This window comes from Hirundo rustica, chromosome 12 (genome assembly GCF_015227805.2).
Source record: "Hirundo rustica isolate bHirRus1 chromosome 12, bHirRus1.pri.v3, whole genome shotgun sequence".
NCBI classification, from domain to species: Eukaryota; Metazoa; Chordata; class Aves; order Passeriformes; family Hirundinidae; genus Hirundo; species Hirundo rustica.
Genome location: NC_053461.1, coordinates 124,793 through 144,834, shown reverse-complemented (window position 1 = coordinate 144,834; position 20,042 = coordinate 124,793). Strand labels below are relative to the sequence as shown.

The 20,042-nt window shown below is 42.6% G+C and overlaps 1 protein-coding gene across 4 annotated transcripts in view; it reads right to left on the bottom strand.

The window, feature by feature from the left end:
- Positions 1-18,578, bottom strand: part of FGD3 (FYVE, RhoGEF and PH domain containing 3) — an 89,224-nt gene extending 70,646 nt beyond the window's left edge. For all 4 annotated transcript variants that reach the window (XR_005702808.2, XR_005702809.2, XM_040076201.1 and 1 more), the window contains exon 1: positions 18,418-18,578. Coding sequence is in view for 2 of the 4 variants with exons in the window: in XM_040076201.1 (XP_039932135.1) it covers positions 18,418-18,553 (136 nt within the window). In the remaining 2 variants the exon portion in view is untranslated. The remainder of the gene's footprint in view (positions 1-18,417) is intronic.
- Positions 18,579-20,042: the final 1,464 nt, after the last annotated feature.

Below are 20,042 nucleotides of genomic sequence, written 5' to 3'. Positions count from 1 at the left end.
TATGAGGTTTTGAGAAAAAAAGTGAGGTGGAAAAAAAAGAGTTGACCATGAACATTTTAAGAAAAGTTGTGAAAAAGTGAGAAAGTGAAAAATAAAGGATTTGGATAACAGATGGTAAGGGGAGGGCAGCAAAGAACACGACAAATGCATACCGTGGCCTGTAAACTATTTCATACCAGCTTGGAGGATTTGTAATTGCAGTCGATATTGTGGTAAAACCTGCAAAGGGCACCAGGGCTCCACCACACAAATGAATATCAAAACTACTCACCTTCTGATGAGTTTAACAGGGTAAGAAAACACCCTTCTGAGGGTCTCTGCTCCCACCAGTAACCGCTTATTAAACAAGAGTATATAATCATGGAAGGGTCCTCAAGGCTCATGTTGTCCCACGCCCATGTCCATGGCAGGGACACCTTCCACTGAAGCAGGTTGCTCCAAGCCCCGCCCAGCTGGCCTTGGACACTCCAAGGGATGGGGAATATCATTTGTACACACACCTTAAATTTTAAAAGTACCATATGAAAACATTTTGGAAATAAGCTGTTCTGGATTTTTTTCTAAATCAACATAGGAATACAGAATTTTTCATGCGGGACCACTTGTTTTCATCCTTGAGCATCAAGTGTCATCTGGTGGATTGACACAGAACTGCACCGGAAACGTCTCACAAAAAATTTTACTAGGGAGGAAAAAATAAATTAACTATACAGAGACAATATTTACCTGTGGACTCAGAGATGCAAAAAAATAGAAGCCCATACCTCTGCCTGGTGCAGGTATTTAGAAGATCAGCCGTAAGATTCTTATAACCTCTTACCTTGGGAAACGTGGAATTTTTATGACTTACTGTCTGAAAGCTCCTAAAAAGCTGTATGCCTCCAACAAAGACATTGAAAAATCTTAGTCAAATATTTATTTAGTTTTTTAATCTGAGCGCCATAAGTAACTACCTGAATCTGGAACTGGAGCTTTAAAGGAAAACAGTCACCTTGGGTGAAATGTCAAGCTGTTTTCCTTCATGAAGAAAAAAATTCAAAAAAGGAATAAAGAATCAGATGCCTTAATCAAGGCCAACAGGGATGCTGCAAATCTTTAAATAAAAAAAAAATTAACTAGAAATCAATCTTCCTATTTCTTTCTGTGCCTTTGAAACATACAATCCTGCATCCCTCAACCAACATTAATCAGCTCCAATCATGATTTTTAAAAACAGACATCTTCTTTTTTATCACTAAAGAGAAGTAAGAGACTGAGCTGAGACAAGAAACTCCCACTAATAAATCTCCTGGAGACTAATAATAATAATAAAAAAAATGAACAAACAAAAAAGAGTCATTGCCAGGATCATCACAAAATGATTATTTTCTATCAGTTTGAATGCGTCAATTTGAAAAGCAATCCCCCTTCTCATGAACATATAACTTTAAAGACATTGATTTTGAAACATATTTAGCAATTTTGGTAAGCAAACAATGGGGCACACACCTCCAGGAAACATTCCAGTTTATAGGAAGAAGACAATTGTTGATCCACTTATGAAGCAGAAAAAACAGCAGCATCCTCCCAGACTTTCAAATTATTTCATTGCTTATTGTGGAAGGTCATGGTCGTGGCTACTGATGGCACTAAAGCAAGTTTTAATTGTTTGAAATCATAGCAAAAGCCAATTGCCAGAAAAGGCAGTCCAGCCTCCACAGCATGGCTTTGTTTGTCAAGATCCTAGAAGGATCTGGGCTCGATAGCATTTTAAAGACTGTCTGATTTCAACAATCCCAGGTTGCTCCAAGCCCCATCCAACCTGACCTTGGACACTTCCAGGGATGAGGCAGCCCCAGCTTCTCTGGGCAACTTGTACCAGGGCCTCACCACTCTCACAGCCCAGAATTTCTTCCTAAAATCTAATCTAACCCTGCCCTCCGGTAGTGGGAAGCCGTTCCCCCTTCTCCTGTCACTCCAGGCCCTTGTCCGAAGTGCCACTCTAAATCTTAGAGACTCTTTATGCACTGCAAGGGGGTTTAAGGTCTCCTAAGTGCCTTCTCTTCTCTTGAACACCACCAGCTCTCTCAGCCTAGCTCCAGCCCCAGCTGGTACGATCACAGGACTGCACCCTTTTAACTCTTCTTGTTTTTTTCCCATGCTGTATTAATGTGTAAGAGGAATTTAAGCCAGCCCCTAATGAAGCCAGTCTACTGGCTGGAGTGGTTGGAATTGCTTTTCACTGTCCTTCAAGTGCTCTCCCGCTGACCTGTGATCCCTCTCCAGGCTCTGGGCATCTCTCACAATCACTGCCATCAAAGCAGGAGTGGGACAGATTGAATTTCTCCTACTTTAGCTTTTGGCTCTAGTGGCTGAGTTCTGTGTTACACTGGGTTGTTCTGTGTTACGAAGTCAGACTCCATCAACTTCATCATTATCTGAAGTCAATTTGATCAGCAAAGGACACCTTACAGGCACAGAATTAATCTGCTCTTCTTTCCTGTGTGGGATCAAAGAGAAGAGTGGCCAAGGCTCAGTTTGAGCCATGGCCCCACCAAGCCGGCTGTCAAACTTCACTGTGCAGGTTTTCCAGGGGCTGACAAGAGATGTGTCATCATCCCCATTTTAGTGCAAGCCAGAGAGCTCCTTTGAAGCTATCTCCCACCTCGCTTCAAACTGTGTTTTGGTTTGTAGCCAAGCACAGTCTCAGAGCATATGACCTGCTCTCTCTCAAGAGAGACATTCAGTGAGTACATCAAGCACACAATGGCAGCTGACAGGCACGTGGTCTTCCAGGGCCTACCTAACCTGATCTAATGTAAAAGCTCTTCATGCTCAAACCCAGGGCAGATGGTGATCCTCAGCACCACCTTCCTTCTGCAGATCCAGTTCCGTAGGCTGCAGTAACTACTGATGTAGACATAGCAAATACAAGGTATTCTTCCTTTCTTTGATATTTTTAACCTAAAAGTAAACATGTTACCTAAGCAAAATCTACCACTAAATACTAAAAACTAAGAATACATCCTAAGCAGAACAATGTCAACTATAACAGAAACACTCCAAGAACTCTTTATACTCCTCCCTTACAAGCCAAATCTAGTCTTTCCCCAAACCTGACACAAGAGAGAAGGCAACCACAAGTCCAGTCTATCCAGGAGAAAGTGAGAGCAGACTTCTCAGCAGGAATTTCCAACAGACAGCACCCACTGAGAAAAGGTTTTTAAGAGATTGTTAATATCTGCATCCCAAGTCACAGTTGCCACCAATAAAGTCCAATGCCACAGATGAAGAGCAGATCCACCTGGCTGCAAGTGAGACCATGTACCTGTGCACTCAGGATCAAATTGAAACCTTAAATGTTATCCAAAACACCACCAGTTCTTCATGCAAAGAGCTGTTTTGATGGTAACACACTCACCTAGATCCAGCCAAAGCTTTTGGGCAGCCTTAAAGCCAAACCAAGTCCAACAGGGTTTTCCAGGCAGTTCAAATAACCTAATCCCCTTTTTTTACAGACTCCAAATAAAGTCCCCAACTGACCAAGATGAAGTATGGAAGAGAAAAAAAGCTTCAGGAGGTCACAGGAAACAAACCCAGTCCTTCTGACTTTCTCAACTGCTGTCAGAGGTCCAACTGAGCTGATAAAAACCAGAAAGCATTACCTCAAAGCTCAATTCAGAGGTAGCTGATTCAGTCAAAGTGTAAACACTGCATACTAACATCTAAAAGGTCAGTTGTTTCAATTACACAGTGTAAGTCAGTACTTAAAACAGGACAAGTTTCTGATTCTCCTGATTAGAAACTGTCAAGCAACCAAGTGCAAAACATGGTCTGCTTAACTGCAGAGAAAGCTAGAACCCGAGAGCAGCACCTTACCTGTCAGTAACCTCTAGCTCCATGCCCAGTTGTTTTGGGTGAAATCTAAAAATACTCCAGGTAGCTAAAGTGGTTAATGCACTTATTAAAATTACAACAACAACAAAAAAAAATCAGTATACAGCAATATACCCTGCATTTACCCCTGGTGCTCCAAGGTAAAGATATGATCTTACCATTAGTCCTAGAAGAATAAAAAGCTCCAAACTCTGCATATATAATAACAGGAACTCTCCTCCACAGACTGCAGGGCTGCAAGGGTGCCAAAATTACTGTGCTACAGCTCAAGGCACCAGAATGTCTTACCACAGTGCCAAGTAAAGCCACTTCAGTGAGGAGTCCTCATTCCCCATTAGGGATTGCAAACCCTGTGTTTAGGAGCATTGAAAGAAGCTGAGAGGTTTACAAGAATTAGCAGGACCATATCTTGAGTTTCTTACAACACCCACTGTTTGCAGTGAAGGAGACCTGTAGTCTTCTGAGGACTCAATCAAATGCCACTTTATCCAATACAAAAAGATGTAACTCCACCACGATACCAGCTTCTAGCTAAAGGAATCTTTTCCTGACATACATCTTACAGACTCCTTAAACACTCATCTTTCTAGTTTTGCCTTTGGTGTTGGTGCCAAGACTGCTGGCTGCCAGCACAGTAGCAACTCAAGTTTGTAAGAGGGGAGGGGGGCAGGGGAGCATTCCTGACAATATTAGCAATTAGGAGTTTCCTGTAACACCAGTAGAGCACTCACTGGTGAACAGCTCAAAAATACAGAGAATGATTTTATTCTCTCAGACTTGATCAGCCATTACAAGATGCCAAGACAACCTCTGTTACCACTGTGACTGCCTGCAGGACACCCAGAACTGCTGCAGAGACAGTTTAGACTATTCCCCAATGAATAAGACCATTGCAAAGCTCCTTTCTTTGGCAGAACCCAAATTCCCCCACTTTTCAGCATCCCATTTTTCCCTTGCCCTCATGTAATCACCTGAGCCACTGATCAGTAAACACCTTATATTTACCTCAAGAATGACAGATTCTTTTTTTTTTTGACTGCTGCAGTTTTTCCTAATCTCCCAAAGTGAAAGAAACCTAGTCTTTCCAGATGGGTCCATGTATTTCACAAGCTGAAGTACAAAAGAAACTTCTTCAATCAGTTTCCACTGTAACAAACACATCCCCTCTGACAAAGAAGAAAATGAAGGGGAAAAAACCAAAATTTTGTTCCTACTTTTATCTTCCCATTGGAACAGAGGGGTGTAACAGGCAGTAAACATTTTTTTTTCCTGTCATTTCCTGCTCTTATGGACCAAAGTCTTGCATGCTACATAAACAATAAAACTCCTATCAAGGCTGTAAATAGAGAGTGGAAATTATAATGGAAAAACTATTTAGAATAGCCCGGGCTTTTTCCTACTGATACTGACATGTTGAAGACAATCCTCAATTGTTAAGCATACCAGATCCTAAACTAAGATTATTTCACAATCTGTATCCTCAAACATTTTTACAGATAATCTAAGGAGATTACCAAACATTTGAATACGGAGAACACTCATAACATGACTTGTAGGAAACTCTACATTTGGTTCATATCTCTGAGCATACTTGGGACCTAATCTGGGGAAAATAAATATCCATTTTCTTATAAAGCTGAATCTAGCTGCAGAGGATTATACTGAATCCCTGTGAAGTCAGAGGATTTTTTTTCCCCTAACAAGACACTGGTCAATATTTTTCCTCTGTTGTACTGGGTCTGCTTAGTATAGCAGGCTGACTACTGCACTAAAAACTCAAGTGTCATCCCAAAAAAACCATGTGCCCTGGTTCCAGCCAGGATGGAGTTAATTTTTACTGTAGAGCCCAAAGATTATCCCATATCACTTCACATCATTTTACAAGATGGGGAAAGGGGTCCCTTCCAGGCGGCACAGCATGGTGCAGTCAGGTATTGTCAGGGGTCCCACATGGTGATGAGCACGTGAATTGTTGGCCTCTTTCCTGTTCATTCTGTATGACTATTGATGCCTTTAGTGTTAATTTTCTTACATTATTGCTGTTTTCAGTAAATTGATCTTCTCTCAACTCATGATCTTTATCTGCTGTGCCTCCAATTCTCCTATCCAGCTGCCACAAGGGAGAGAGCAAGTGGAGAATGGTTTGGCGAGTCTTGGTGGGAACACTGAATTGGAGAGTACCATTCCCAAGCCATGACACCATGAAACTAAGCATGATGGCAAAGGGCAGAAAACATGTCCCTGTTTATAATATTCCTGGCTACAAGACATAAAACTATGGTGTGCCCACATTTACGAACACTGCAAGCCAACTTTTAGTAGTGGGTTAGCCTACCTGAACTCAGATAATAATGCTTCTTTTCTAATGGAAAATCCATCCAAGGATCCAATAACATAAAATGCAAACTAAAGCTGAGCTCATACTGCCAAGGGTCTGCTGTTTGCCTTCACTGGGATGAAGCTATTCCAGCATGTATACAACACATTATGATATTTTTGAAGGTGTTCTTAAAAACCAAACTCTCAAAAAACCTCAAACAAAGAAAATAACCAAATTAAACACAACTAACAAAAGAAAAACCCCAAACAACAACAGCAACAAAAAAAATCAAACAAAACCCACATCTCTTCTTCCACAAAAAGAAAAAAAAAAAAAAAAAGAAAAAAACAAACAAACAAAAAACCACAGATCCCCCAATAAAACAAGAAAAACACCCCCAGAACAGTACTTGTAACAAGGATTTCAGTATCTTCTCAGCCAGAAGACCCTTAGCCATGCTGGCCAGACCTCAGCTGAGTTTACAAAGACAGCCCCAAAGAGGCAGGAGCTGACTACCTGCAAGTTGCTTCAGCAGAAGAAAGCTTAAAGAGTGCTCCAAATTTCAAGACTAGCACAGGGAAATTGATCAAACCTTAGCACAAATAGCTCTTTTTACATGGTCAGTATAACAGATGCTGAGGGAAGGAAGAAACTGGAGGTGTTTGCATTAACTTTCTGGAATAATTAGTGCACTGGGAATGTATTCAGAAGCAGGTCTGCCTGCCTGACAGAGTGTGGATCTGTCAGCTCAGATCTAACATCTAGGAGACAATTATCACCACTGAAAAACAGACTGGAAAGAAGGAAGTCATAGTCCTGATTTCTCTCAAAAAGCATTTAGTTTAAAGGAAAAAAATCCCAAATCCATAAGACAAAACCCAAGCCAAAAAATACATTAGATTTAATATTAGTAATCAACAAAACCAGAAAATCTATTTAATTCAATTTTAGCCCTTGTATTTGGACTACACAGAGAACAGATGCAATAGGTGGGATTGAGAGCAACAATGTTGACCTACCTAAGTCAACTCCACATAAGAGACCAGAGATGTCAATATCTTTAATGAATATGCTACATATTTCAGCCAGACAACAGAACCAAACGCTGCCACTATCTAGCCTCTACAAACATTTCTAAGCTATCTATAAACTGCTGTAGAAATCCACAGCTGAGCTACCAAATCCTGCATAAATCAGCCTCTAACCTGACTGTCATTAAATAAATGTAAAAATAACAATGTAGAAAAAATACAGACTTCCAGTCTTTGTGGGGTTTTTGTTTAAATAAACCAGTTCAAATCCTGCAATTGTGACATCTAGCTCTTAAAAATGCACTTAATGTATTCCAAAAGGAAGAGGAAAAAAAAATTGGACACTACAGTTTAATCAATATCAGCAAGTTGAAATGAAAACTACACCACATCTTGAATAGGCCAGCTGGGTGCAGGGAGTAGGGACAAATTCAGTCAGCTAAAGTCAGCTAAAGCTGCAGCAACACATTTTCGTCACTGAAAACCAAACCCACTACAAGTCAGAGCCAAAACAAGGAAGTGTAACAATCTACCTCCAGTTTCTGCATATTCATTGAATTACAGAATCACAGATGGTTTGCATTGGAACGGACCTTAAAGATCACCGCATTCCAATCCCCCTGCCATGGGCAGAGACACTTTCCACCTGACCACGTTGCTAACATAGACAAGATAAACCTATTTGATAAATGCAGTCCTTATGAAGAAAAATCTTGTTAACTACATTTCTTTTATTCTGGACATTAATTACACATTCATTCAGCAGACACACTTACACAAGACTATTATCCAGCCATAACACCACCTAAAAATACGTATAATTAAGAAACATCATTTCAAACAGAACTCTGATTATAAATCTAACAATAACTTGAACATTACCACCATACTTCCAGTTCAGGCTCCCTTTTGGATAAGCGTTTTTCCAACAGATTCCTTTTCTCCGGGAAACCCTGGGTGTGCAATCTGGTTGATCAGCTCTAGTCCTCTACTGGTTACCCACTGCCATTAGAAGACATCCAAGAAGCAATACCCAGGCGAAGCCCTGTCTTCTCTGCTCAGATGAGGCTTTACCTTGCTCCAGCCTATGTTAACCCCTGGAAGTGTGACCTCCCCCCAAATATATCTATCTGGCAGCAAAACCATTGGGGAAAAACCATAAAATTTCTTTGGGTCATGTGTTTTAACACCAAGGTTGCTGAAAAACATATTCTGCTTCTAAGTGAAACAAACGACAGTAATCATCACTACACCAGACTGAAAAAGAAGGATTTAGATTTGAATGTCTGCCACAATCCTTCTCAGGGCACACCACTGCAATCCCCAGCATCAACTTAAAAAATCCTTAAACTATTGTCTTATTTTCATGTCTTAAAAAAATAAACAAACAAAACCAAAGTGGAAGTTACAGAATCACATTTGAACTACTCCCCCTTCTATAACTGTGCTCCCTTTGAAAACTCTTACTAACATTTTAAAAGAAGAAACTATTTTATTTCACAAAAAAAGTATTTTAAGGCCTTTACTGCAAATAATGATTTTGCAGTATTTTTAGAAATTAAGGCACATGTCATTTAAACATCTTTAACGCATTTCAAAAGATAGATCAATAGACTGGTTTACTTATCAAATAGATATTAGATTAAGTCTCATATTATTTTGCCCACTACCTGGTGAAATAAAAAAATCAGCTTTTAGTGCCAAGCACCTCCTCAGGAGGTGCCTGAAGGATACCCTGTGGGATGCATGGTACTACGGAATGACAACAATGATGGATTTTGTTATTTATCATATCACCACACCCAGAATTCTTCAAGCTACATCAAGAGATTACATGCACAAAAGTCTCATTTAATACTTAAGATTGCTTCTTCCATCACAAGATAGAGAAACATAAATTCAGTTGGGGGTAGGGATTAAATTAAATAAAATTTAAAAATCAGGGAAACAGCAACACAGTTACCATAACTCCACAAACACAATCCATCTAAACCTCAATGTTTTGGATATAAAGTTTTAGAGGGCTGAAAGTAACGCACAAAAATGAGCATTTTTGCAATCTGGTCTCCAGAAGGATCTGAAAATCAAGGTTAAGTTCAGCTCTAACAGCAGTAATTCAGGGTTTATTAATTTTTATTAGTCAGCCAAGCAGATGTCACAGCAGAAACATCTTGGGAAAAGATGACATCAGGAATATCCCAGAGCTTCCATAGAACTGGAATATGTCAGAAGGAAGAGAACCAAGAACAGTTGGGGGAAAAAAAAAAAAAAAAAAAAAAAAAAAAAAAAAAAAAAAAAAAAAAAAAAAAAAAAAAAAAAAAAAAAGTGATAGGTTGATGCTGAGCCACATCAGTAGTACTCAGGGATTCCTCAGGCACTGTGAAGTGGGACAGATGACCAGGACTCCACAGGAGTTTGAGGAGTTTGATATTCATCCAATAAAGCTGATGGAACAGATCAGGAAACAGGAGACAGGATAATCTAATGTGTTTGGCAGACTTGGAACATATTCTTAGCAGCCAACATCGTTGCGGTTGGGTGACCCAAACAATATAGGTACAAAAGCAGATGTAGGGGAATCAAACATCCAAATTTAAAACCTGTGTTCTCATGGTTTGAGATTTTTAAGAGCATTCCACCAAGCCTCTCCTGGATTACGCACCACCTATGACTCCTGGGTTTCTGACCCCCCATCAAAGAAAGAAGAAACCACCACCCTATAGAGGCCCTGCTGTCATCAAAAATCATTCAGCAAAATCCTGCTCAATTCTCCACAGTGAAACCTAATCCAAAAGGAGGGAGGAGAGAAAAGAGAGCAATAAAACAGTGCACTCACCTGCGTGTTTTCTTACAGCTTTGAATGAATCAGCTCAACCCCAAAACACAACGCTTTGCAAGAGGAGTGGGGTGGAACATCCACCCTTCATGATACATTGTCATGACACAACATTTTAACACTTCAAACATCCAACTAAAACTGTGGCACAACTCTATATACAGTTTTTGAACAACTAGAAATTCTGTTACCAGATGTAAGAAAATTTCAATTTACATTAATTCTGTAAGTCAATGAATCCCTCAGCTTTAAGACACAATGGAAGTTTTAAACAATTGAGTGTAGGGGGAAGAAAAATAATAAAACCACCTCTTGCTCTCAGCTACTCCATAACCATTTCCTACAAAGGTTTTCAGTCTGTGACCAGAACCCCGAAGTAGATGGACAAGTAACACTGCAGCTCTCCTATCCTCAAAATTTGCTTCGGCAGTTTCTTTGTCGTAAGAAAAGGATTAGCAGTTTTTAAAATAACTTTTGGGACTTGCATGGTCTGGGAAACACCAACAAAACACCAGACTATCCATTCAAGTGAATAAGAAAAGTATCTATTCTGCATTCCAAGTGAAGCAACCTTTTTGACTGCATAACCACGAAGATCAAGCAGCCATAACTCCAAAGACCCAGTTCCAACAACTACACATGGTATGGATGACAGGATTTTTTTTTCATTATTATTTTTATTTTACTTTTTTGAGGAAATCTTACTCTCTCCTAGCTGTGAACAGTTGTACATCCACCAGTAAATTAGGAATGGCAAAACAAGGCATGCATTTGCCTAAGATGAAAAAATTTTAGGAAATGCATTTCTCAACCGTGCAATAATTAGAGGGGAACTTCTCTCCCAATGTTGATATTTGGCTCTGCATTTTTAGAGCCAAGAAACAGGCTGTAAGAATTTCAATAGCAATTAGTAATACAGATCTGGGAGAGCTCAGCAGGCAGCGCTGTTTGTTCCTCCATGGGAAACTCCACTCTGCATGAATGGCTCCCACAGCCAGTGAGAGCAACTCACAGAGGTGGAACACCTGGCTCCAACCGGAAATTGGAATAGCTGAGGTTTTCCTCCAGGCAAAATTCATCTGCCCCCAGTCAGGGAGTTTGCAGATACTCAACAAACAAGGAAAAAAGTTAAATAAAAAACATATATGTTACTTCAATACAAACCCCTAATAGTTCCAAGATGCAGCTGTACACTACTACAGCCTGGGGGCTAGGCCTTAATCACTGTCAGTTTTTGCAGGTTCAGCCAGTACAACCATGTCAACCAACAACGCAGTTTCACCTGTGGGGGCACAATTCCCTTTTCCATCCAATTTAAGAGATAATACAATGCCCAGCTTGCACCAGGTTATGTGATCAGCTATCCCATGCAGGGATACACCCCTGCTCTCCTGGCAGCTCACAAGCAACAGCATGGAGCTGCAGTGGGTTGACCCAAGGGCCAGACCACTACCAAATCCCTGGGGCTCCAAGCAAATCTCCAAGGTGTGGCCAAGGTGGGCTTGTGCGAGGAAGCTCTATCCCCCACTGAGAGCCTCCATAAGGTGCCTTGCACATTTCTCCCCCAAAGGGTGTGAGAACTGAAACACTGCAGCCAGCACCAAGCATGATGCTCAATTGTAACAGCAAAATCTAGGAAAAAACCAAACCCACAGGAAGCTGAGATCTGGTGGTATTTTCATCCATTGGTCTGCAGAGAGATCACTCCTTCATTTACCATATTTATTCAGCTCTCTGTTGGTGTTACCCTGGAGAATTTTTCCCTTACTTCTGCAGTGCTCACAGGTTAATCTCCCAGAGCATTTTGTACAGGTTTCCTCTTTTACAAATTTCAGATTACTTACTTATTTTGACTTTAAAACCCTCTTTCTTCAAAATCTCTTCCTACACCCTGGTCAGATTTTTTTGCACTGTACTCACTTTTTCCTTTTTTTCTATTTCAGTCTTCTTTTCTACTACTTCATTCCCTTCAGTTTTTACACAAACATTTTTATTCAGCTTTTTAAAGCAGTGGATGAAATTCAAATCACAAGTCCCCATCAAACACATAGGGCCAGCAGCAGAAAACACAGTATCTCATTCTGAAAGTGACAACCAAATTAGACTTAGCAGGTGACTCATATCAAACATGGTAAACCTGTGTTTGGAGGCTTCTTTGGTCTTCCTTTCACAGTTCCTTGTCCCAGTGTTTGGTACATTAACTTTCACCCTGTTCCACCCTCAAGGTCTAAAATGATTACTGCAGTAAGAATCTCATGAATGTAAATATTTGCTCAGGGTTAAGTTACCAAGAGAGAATCTCTGGTCAGAGCCTGCAAGCCCAAAAAGAAAGAATAAAAAGAGGCCAAGAGTTTAAGAAAACTAGAGCCGAGTGTTAAATTCCTTCATTATAGTCAGACATCTGCCTGTTTTTCAGAAGTATAAAATATTGCCTGCTTTTCAGAAGTATGAAACAAAGAGGAGAAGCCTCTAACATCCAAGTGATATTTAGATGTCATCCTGTCTTTCAAAAAATACTGGGACTACAGGGTTCTTCAGACTCTTATAAATTAGATTCTTTAATATCAAGACTGGTATCCTCCAGACATCTCCATCCAGATTGCCATGATGTCATGTACAGATGCTGCTTGCACACACTGTATCCAAATGCTCCATCCCAAGGACAGAGGTTGGGCTTCTCGTAACAGGCTGACATCAAACCAGTGTCAACTTTGGACTCTGTGTTAGTGTTCCAGCCATTCGCATTAATTAACCAGCTCAATGAGTACCAGAAATTAACCATAAAGGTACTACACTTTTAGCAGTGATTCTGTATACTTCAGCGGAGATTATTCAAAATGCTTGAAGAGAGAAAACTGGCAAATACCACGTGTAATTGATTAATTCACCAGTCCAGCATAAAAACACTCTCTACTTGAATATTCCTTAAATAAAATAATTTTTGTGAAGAAGCATCAAGTTAGACGAATAAATAAGAAATAAAGAACAAGAAGAATCCTTCAGAAGGAGACATTTCAGGATTTTCAAATGCAATCACAGTAAAGGAATTGCTCATGGCCATGCTGAAATGCGTGCGGACCTACAACATTTCAGAGCTCCTCACCTCTCACAGCAATGGCTGGTGGTCTGCTCTGTCCCTGTAAGTACCTTGAAGGTACTTCTGTCATCCCAAAAGATGCACTTTTCCTATGACTAACAACAGATTTGAAGACCCTTAATTCTACGTTACTCTATTCACGGCTCAATGACTGCTTCTGACCCAACCTCAAGAGTGCTCTCTGAACAGCTACCAATACTTCCAGCACATTTAAATGTACTCTAGAGGCCTATGAAATTTTAGAATGCAGAAATTATTATTCTTGCCTTTAGTGACTCTAAGCTCTCTAGAAAGTCACCAGCACTTAAGACACCAAAGTTGGTAACACTTGACATATTCCTTCAAGACACAAAACATTCTTCTCAGGCTATTGGTGCCCAACACAAGTACAGAGAGGGATCAACAATGCCTCTTGGGGGTGCCATGTGACAGTAAAGCCAGATTTACTAGCCCCACCACTAAAACACATTACATCATTCAGTCACTACCAAGCTTCTTAATAAAGGAGAAAAACCCCATTTTAGCACTCCTGTAACTTTCTAATGCTGACGGTTAACTGTGAAAGAACTGTTAGTTTTTAGAGTTCTAACCACAAAATAAATTACACTAAGAGGGAGAGAAGAAAGACTAAGGGACAAAAGTATTGTGCCCATATCTGAAAGGTTATTCAAATGGCCTGGCTTCAAGGTAGGAATTTCATCCCTTTCTTAATGGAGGGACTATAGATGAGGAGTTAATGAACTCACTTTGCTGAGTCCCTCAAGGATCCTGCAGGGAGTCCTGCATGGCATGACTGAGATTCTGCTATGTCAACAACCTCCTCTTCTCAGCCTTCCACCTCCATTTTCACCAAGCCCTCTCACAGCAGTTAAATCATCAGCTTTCTGTCTCACATAAGGGTCTTAACCCCAGGCAAAGAGCAAGAAAAGTGCAACCCAGAAAACAAGAAAGCAGGTAATACCAATAAACTCTTTCACAGAAAGACAAAAATAGCAACAAAAGTCAGTAAAGCCAGAAGAAAAGGCAGGGAGAACAGCATTTTGTGAGGCAGTGGTCAGGGACCACAGAAGCAATGTGCTTTAAATAATGCCACTTAACAAGTTAACCCTGAGAAGCCAGACCACAACTGCAGGCCTGGGTATTTCTCATAAAAGGACTTGGTGACCGCTGCCAGAAAAGGCAACCGCCACACCACCAAGGAAGCGGAGATGAGCATGAGGCTGTCACTCCAGCTGGCATCACCAGCGCTGACACCATGCACGAGCACACTTTCTCTGGCACAGCACTCGCCTGGCACCCAGGTAAAGCACTCAGTATTGTATCAGGAACTCTTAACAACAGGCAGCACAGATAGAATGAACAGTCAAACTGTGACATAAAACCCAAAGACCCATAAAATTTTTAGATATTGCAAAGTGTAAAATGCAAATCTAGTTATAATAACTGTTACATTTAGGAGCTGGCTGGGAATGGGAGGGTGAAGAGTAGAGGGAGGGGAAAAATAGTTCCGCTGGAAGCACTCTCCAGTGTACCTCACTATTGTTCTACCAACAAAGGCGTCTCAAATTTCACCACTCATAACCTCCAAGCCAGCCAGAGTTCTGTGCTGTGACTTGACTGCCTCCCAAATGCTCCTGAGAATGCAACACTGAGCTGCAAACACCTATCTTCAATTTCACATGGATTTTCACCATGGAGGTCTGGGGTCCTGTGCTCGGGGGTGCCAGACTCAGTTCTCAACGGGGTGTTCAAAGGGGTTGGCAGAGGACAAAAAAAAAAAAAAAATAAATTAAGAGTCCTGAGAGCTGATGACAGGCATGGAGCATAGCTCCAGATCTGTCACATCATGGAAAGGAGTTCCACAATACTCCCTCCTATTTTCCCTCTCCTCTCTCTCACTCATGTCCAAGCCCATCATTAGCTAAGCCTATGTCAAGTACTCTGCTCCCACATCGGAGAAATATATGAAGTCATGTTATTTTTTACTTATAAGGAACTTTCAGCTAGTTCAGAGAATTCAGAACAAGAGACACATTTTCAAAAGAGTATCAATATTCATCATTATGTAAGAATCGCAAGTCACTGTCGGTCTCTCAAGTCAAAGCATCAAATTTCACACTAAAATTTGATAATGCCAATACAAATGGATATCACAGTAGTTATTACTAACTTTAATCTGCTACTGTTCACTCAACTCAAGCTAACATCTACACAATCAACGGCTCAGATGTCTAACACAACATCTGTATCCAGGGAGCTAGAAATATTTGTTACTTAGGTTTTACCAGTCACCTCTTTTAAATTAAGTTTTCAGTAAATGAAAAATTTAAATTTAAAAACTGAAATGTAAATTTTAACAAAACAGCTTGAAAAAGAAAATTAATTTTCAAAAGCATTTCACATGTTCATAGCCCTAGTAGAAACCAGTGCACAGTCAGAGGAATTAAAGCATTAATCACATCACTGCTGCATGTGCACTCCCTGCCCTTTCAGTTCTCACACAGACTACTGGGTCACACTCACTGACCAAAGCAGGACTATTATTGATCTCCAATAATCTTATCAAGATCCCTAAAAAAAAAAAAAAAAAAAAAAGAAAATCTGGAAAAGAACCCACACATCCATAATTATTGTGCTAGATCAGCAGGAACAGACATGCTTCAGCCATGAACATTCAGTGTTTTTGAGCTTACAGACACACGGGAAGACAAAGCTGTTTCCAAAACCTCCTGCAGAAGTAAGCTGTACATTTTCAATTGAAAACCAGTAGGAAATGGTTGAACTTTAGGCCATGTTTCAGAGGGCAGCACTGCCCACATCACTGCATCTCACATAGTTTGTTTGAGAACAAAGCTTTCTCAAAACCAAACATACTGAACCTGATCAAGGAACTCAGAGTATAAAAGCACTGGAATACTTTGGAAAACCCAGCCACAAAAACTGCCTTGAAAAGACTGCAGTGCAAACAATGCACAAGTGAAAAATCATCACCTGGGATTCAGACTTCCCAAGTCTCTTGCTCCTGGTGTCACAAGGTTTCAACATCCCACTTCCACCTAGATCTGCACACTCAGCAAGAGGCAAAGGCCCTCCAGGAAAAGCAAGTCCCAGCTTCACTTTCAGCAAGAGTTTTAGACATACATTTAAATGCAAGAAGCTTCGCCAAATGAGACTGGACAACAGCAATTCCAGCTCCATTCAAGAACGATTCCAGACAGGACCATCTACATCTCATTGAAGAGCATCAACCACTCTTCCACTGAAGAAAATAACAAACACATAGCAACTGATCTTATAATTATGTATTGCTTGTATTGCAATCTACAAGCAACTGACAGAAGAACCCTGGCTCCTTCACTGACAGAGCAGGAGGCTGCTGACATGGGCTTTTCAGCTACTGCAGGCTCCAACCCATGTGGGAGGACCAGCCTCTAAAAAATTAATCTACTGAAGATTGGTACCCAAGGAGTTCCGGAGATGGCAGAAGTCAGATTGCCTGAATATCTCTGGATCCAGGGCAGGTGGTGAACTTCAGCAGCTCTGCAACTCACTATAATATCTTTCCTAGGTTGATCCAGCTTTTACCTACCCAAGAAGCAGAGCAGAAAATTTCCACTTTTTAAAAATAAGAATTTATTTCTTTAAAAGGAGTTCCTTCAAACTCAATCTCATTTTTATAATTTTTCTTTAGCATGATTAAGGTAAGAACACATACAATATAAAGAACTGGGTCACAAGTAAGCTAAATCAGGAGCAACTCAGCTTGCTTATTTCAAGGGATATTATAAACACAGCTCTGCTAGATGGAGTATGAACTCTAAAACATCCTCCTAGCATTGTGAAAAACAGCTTTCTATGAAAGATAAATTTCTAAAGAATGCAAAAATACTTTTATCTACGTATTGGTCACCATATATAACCCTTTTCCATTCTGCATGCTTCTCAACAAAACCAATTCTGGTCATTAACAATTGCCAAGAGTCTCTCCCATTCCTTGGTGCTGCTGCGTATCAGGCGCTGCAAGGTTATTTTATGTTGCAGAGCTATTCTCCTTTGTGTTAAAATTCCCTAAAGCTTGCAATGGAACAAAGGTAGTATACCCCTTTAACATAGTTAAACTACTCTTAATATTTGGAATGGAAAATGTGACACAGGTACTGATGTTTAAAAACCAGCTTACAACGCATGCGGCCAGTTTTCTAAACATGAATCTCATAAGGGGGTTTAGGGCTTTCCCCCCCCCCCGCTTCCCTCCTTTTTTTTTTTTCTCATTTTTTTTTTTCCCCCCCCCCACAAGAATGCTGGTTTTACAGAGACAGACAGCTAAACATAGCAGACCATTATGGTTCAGAGCTTTCCAATTTGCAACTGTAAATGGTTTACGTTTAGAGTACTAACACTTCCAAAAGGTATTTAAAAAGGAGAGAGGGGAAAAAAAATGCTCAGCATTTCATAAATGCCTAAATATGGATTAGCAGGAAATAAATTGAATCTATACAGTTAATAGAAGTCTTACCGAAATGAATGTTTAACAGAACTGATTTTGCGTGGTCTTAGGAGAACTAAAAATATATTTACACAACTCAGTGCTGCATTTACTCAAACATGGATTCCCAGGCCATTGTGAGCCGCACGGGGAGGCCGGGTCCAGGGCGTGTGTGCAGGGGCAGCTCGGGGTGAGCCCGCAGCTGGCGCTTGGGAGGCCGTGGGTAGCGCAGCTGCGGGTCCAGCCTGGGGAGGGCGGGCCGGCCCCGCCGGCGCTGGGTTTGCATCAGAATCGCGCCAGCCGCTCACGGGGGGCAGGGAACGGAAAAAAAAAAAAAAAAAAAAAAAAAAATCCATTAAAGAAAGAAAGTTAGTTGAGCGCGCCCCCGGGTCCGTGCGGGCCGCTCCGGTGGGCCCCCGCCTTCCCCCGGCGGAGCGGCCCGAAGCCGGGCTCCCCGGCGCGGGCGGAGCGGGGCCCTGGCGCCAGCAGAGCCGGCGGGACCGCGCGGGGCAGCGGCCGCCCGCCGGCCGGCGAAGGGAGGGGACGGCAGGGGAGGGAGGCTGCGGAGGGGGACCCGCACACCTGGAGCGGGGCCGGTCCGACAACCAGCCTCCCCGCCCGCGCCGCAGAGAGCCCGCGGCCCGCCGGGACCCCCGCGCCGCCTCGCTCCCGGCCCGGCTCCCCGCGGCAGCCTCCACCGAGAACTCGGCGGACCAGCGCGGGGCTCCCTCGCAATCGCGGCCGGGGCGCGGGGGTTGGGCGTAGCCTTACCCTCCGGCTCCATCTGCTCCCGCCGCCGCGCTCCGGCGCTCTCCGAGCCGCTGCGCGCTGAGTTGGGCCGGGCGGTTACAAAGGCGGCCGCCGGGCGAGGGGGGTGGGTTTCCTCTCCCTCCCACTGCAGCTGCATCGCGCCATGAGGCGCCGCCAGCGGGACGCGGCGCCCCTGAAGGCGGCGGAGGCGGGATGCGCCCCCGCCTCGGCCCGGCCCAGGCGGCAGCGGGACACGCCGGAGGGGCCGCCCCGGCCGCCGGGGGACCAGGTGTTGCTCCCGGCCCGGGGGCAGTGGCTGGGAAAGGCGGCACCCGGCGGGGCTGGCCCCTCCCTAGGACCGGGGGCCAAGGGGAGGGGGAGAACATCCTTTCCTGCCCCGTTCCCGCCTGGCCCCGGGGAAGCGGCGCCTGCCGCTTGCGTGGCCCCTGGGCCGCGCTACCAGGAGCTTTCACTGAGACAGACCCGGCCAGGGCTAACCGAGGGCATCCCACTCCTCTCGAGTGAGCCGGTGTGCTCCGGGACGCAGCTGCAGGGAGCAAGGGACGCCCAAGCTCCTCACCATTGGCGTTGCCACGGAGAAGGTGTTTATGGGTCCCTTCGGTGAAAAAGAGGACGAACTTCGGGCGAAGCTCAAAATCACGTCACGAGCCACAGAAAAGGAAGCCTAAGGGCTTCAGGCTCTACACCGGCTGTTGTCCTTAGAGCCAAAAGCTTCTCGGTGCAGCTGCTGGGGGCGGCTGTGGGACACATGCCGAGGCCCAGGAGAGACCCCGGGCTGTGCATGGCTTCTCTGACTGACCTGTTCTTCCATCATTCAGATACGAATCCTCTCTGAGGGACCAAACCCTGCCGTCCTCTTCCTACCTCCCAGAAACATTCCAAGAAACAAGAGCTTCTTAAATACTCAGTCCCGAAGGCCCAGCTGCCTCACTACTCTGTGTCTAGACTGGGAGTAGGACGCTGTAGGTAGGAGGGATTGCAACTGAGTTGGAGAGTGATGCTCTCTTTTTAGCCCTGGTGAAGTGCTCCTTCCACAGAGGTAAAACCCTGCCTCTTCAAGTGAGGCACATATTTAAAGGAGAGCTTTCTGAGATTTAAGATCCTGGTTTCTCATCATAAGGAGCAAATAATAGAAAAAAACAAAAGTACCTATCAAGCAATGTCTCTGAAAGCACAAAGACATGTGAAATGGTTTTCACAAAGGCATTTCCCTTCAGAAAAAAAGCAAAACAATGAAATGAAATTAAAAGTTAGCTGTGTTGGGCTTTAGTCTATTTTTTATTACCCAGTAGTTCGTCATTGCTCTTTACCTTCACCCCTGAAATATCCAATGTTTATAAAGGCATTAGTGTGGAAATATACTGTTGAGCACTTCAATAGTGTGGTGGAATGGAAAACGCAGTTTTGCAGTGACATTCCCAAAACTAATTTCCGTGGACTAACCATTCCAGAATCAAAGAAGTACTTGCTCTAGATCAACTCTATGGATAGTGTCTAAATAAACCAGAGTAAAAAAGCAGATTCATCAGTGATGAACCAATCTGGATTTCTTGTCGCTTTGAAAATCCAGCCTGTTACTTTCAAAATCCTATCTTAAAGCATTAATATACATACACAAATTTAAT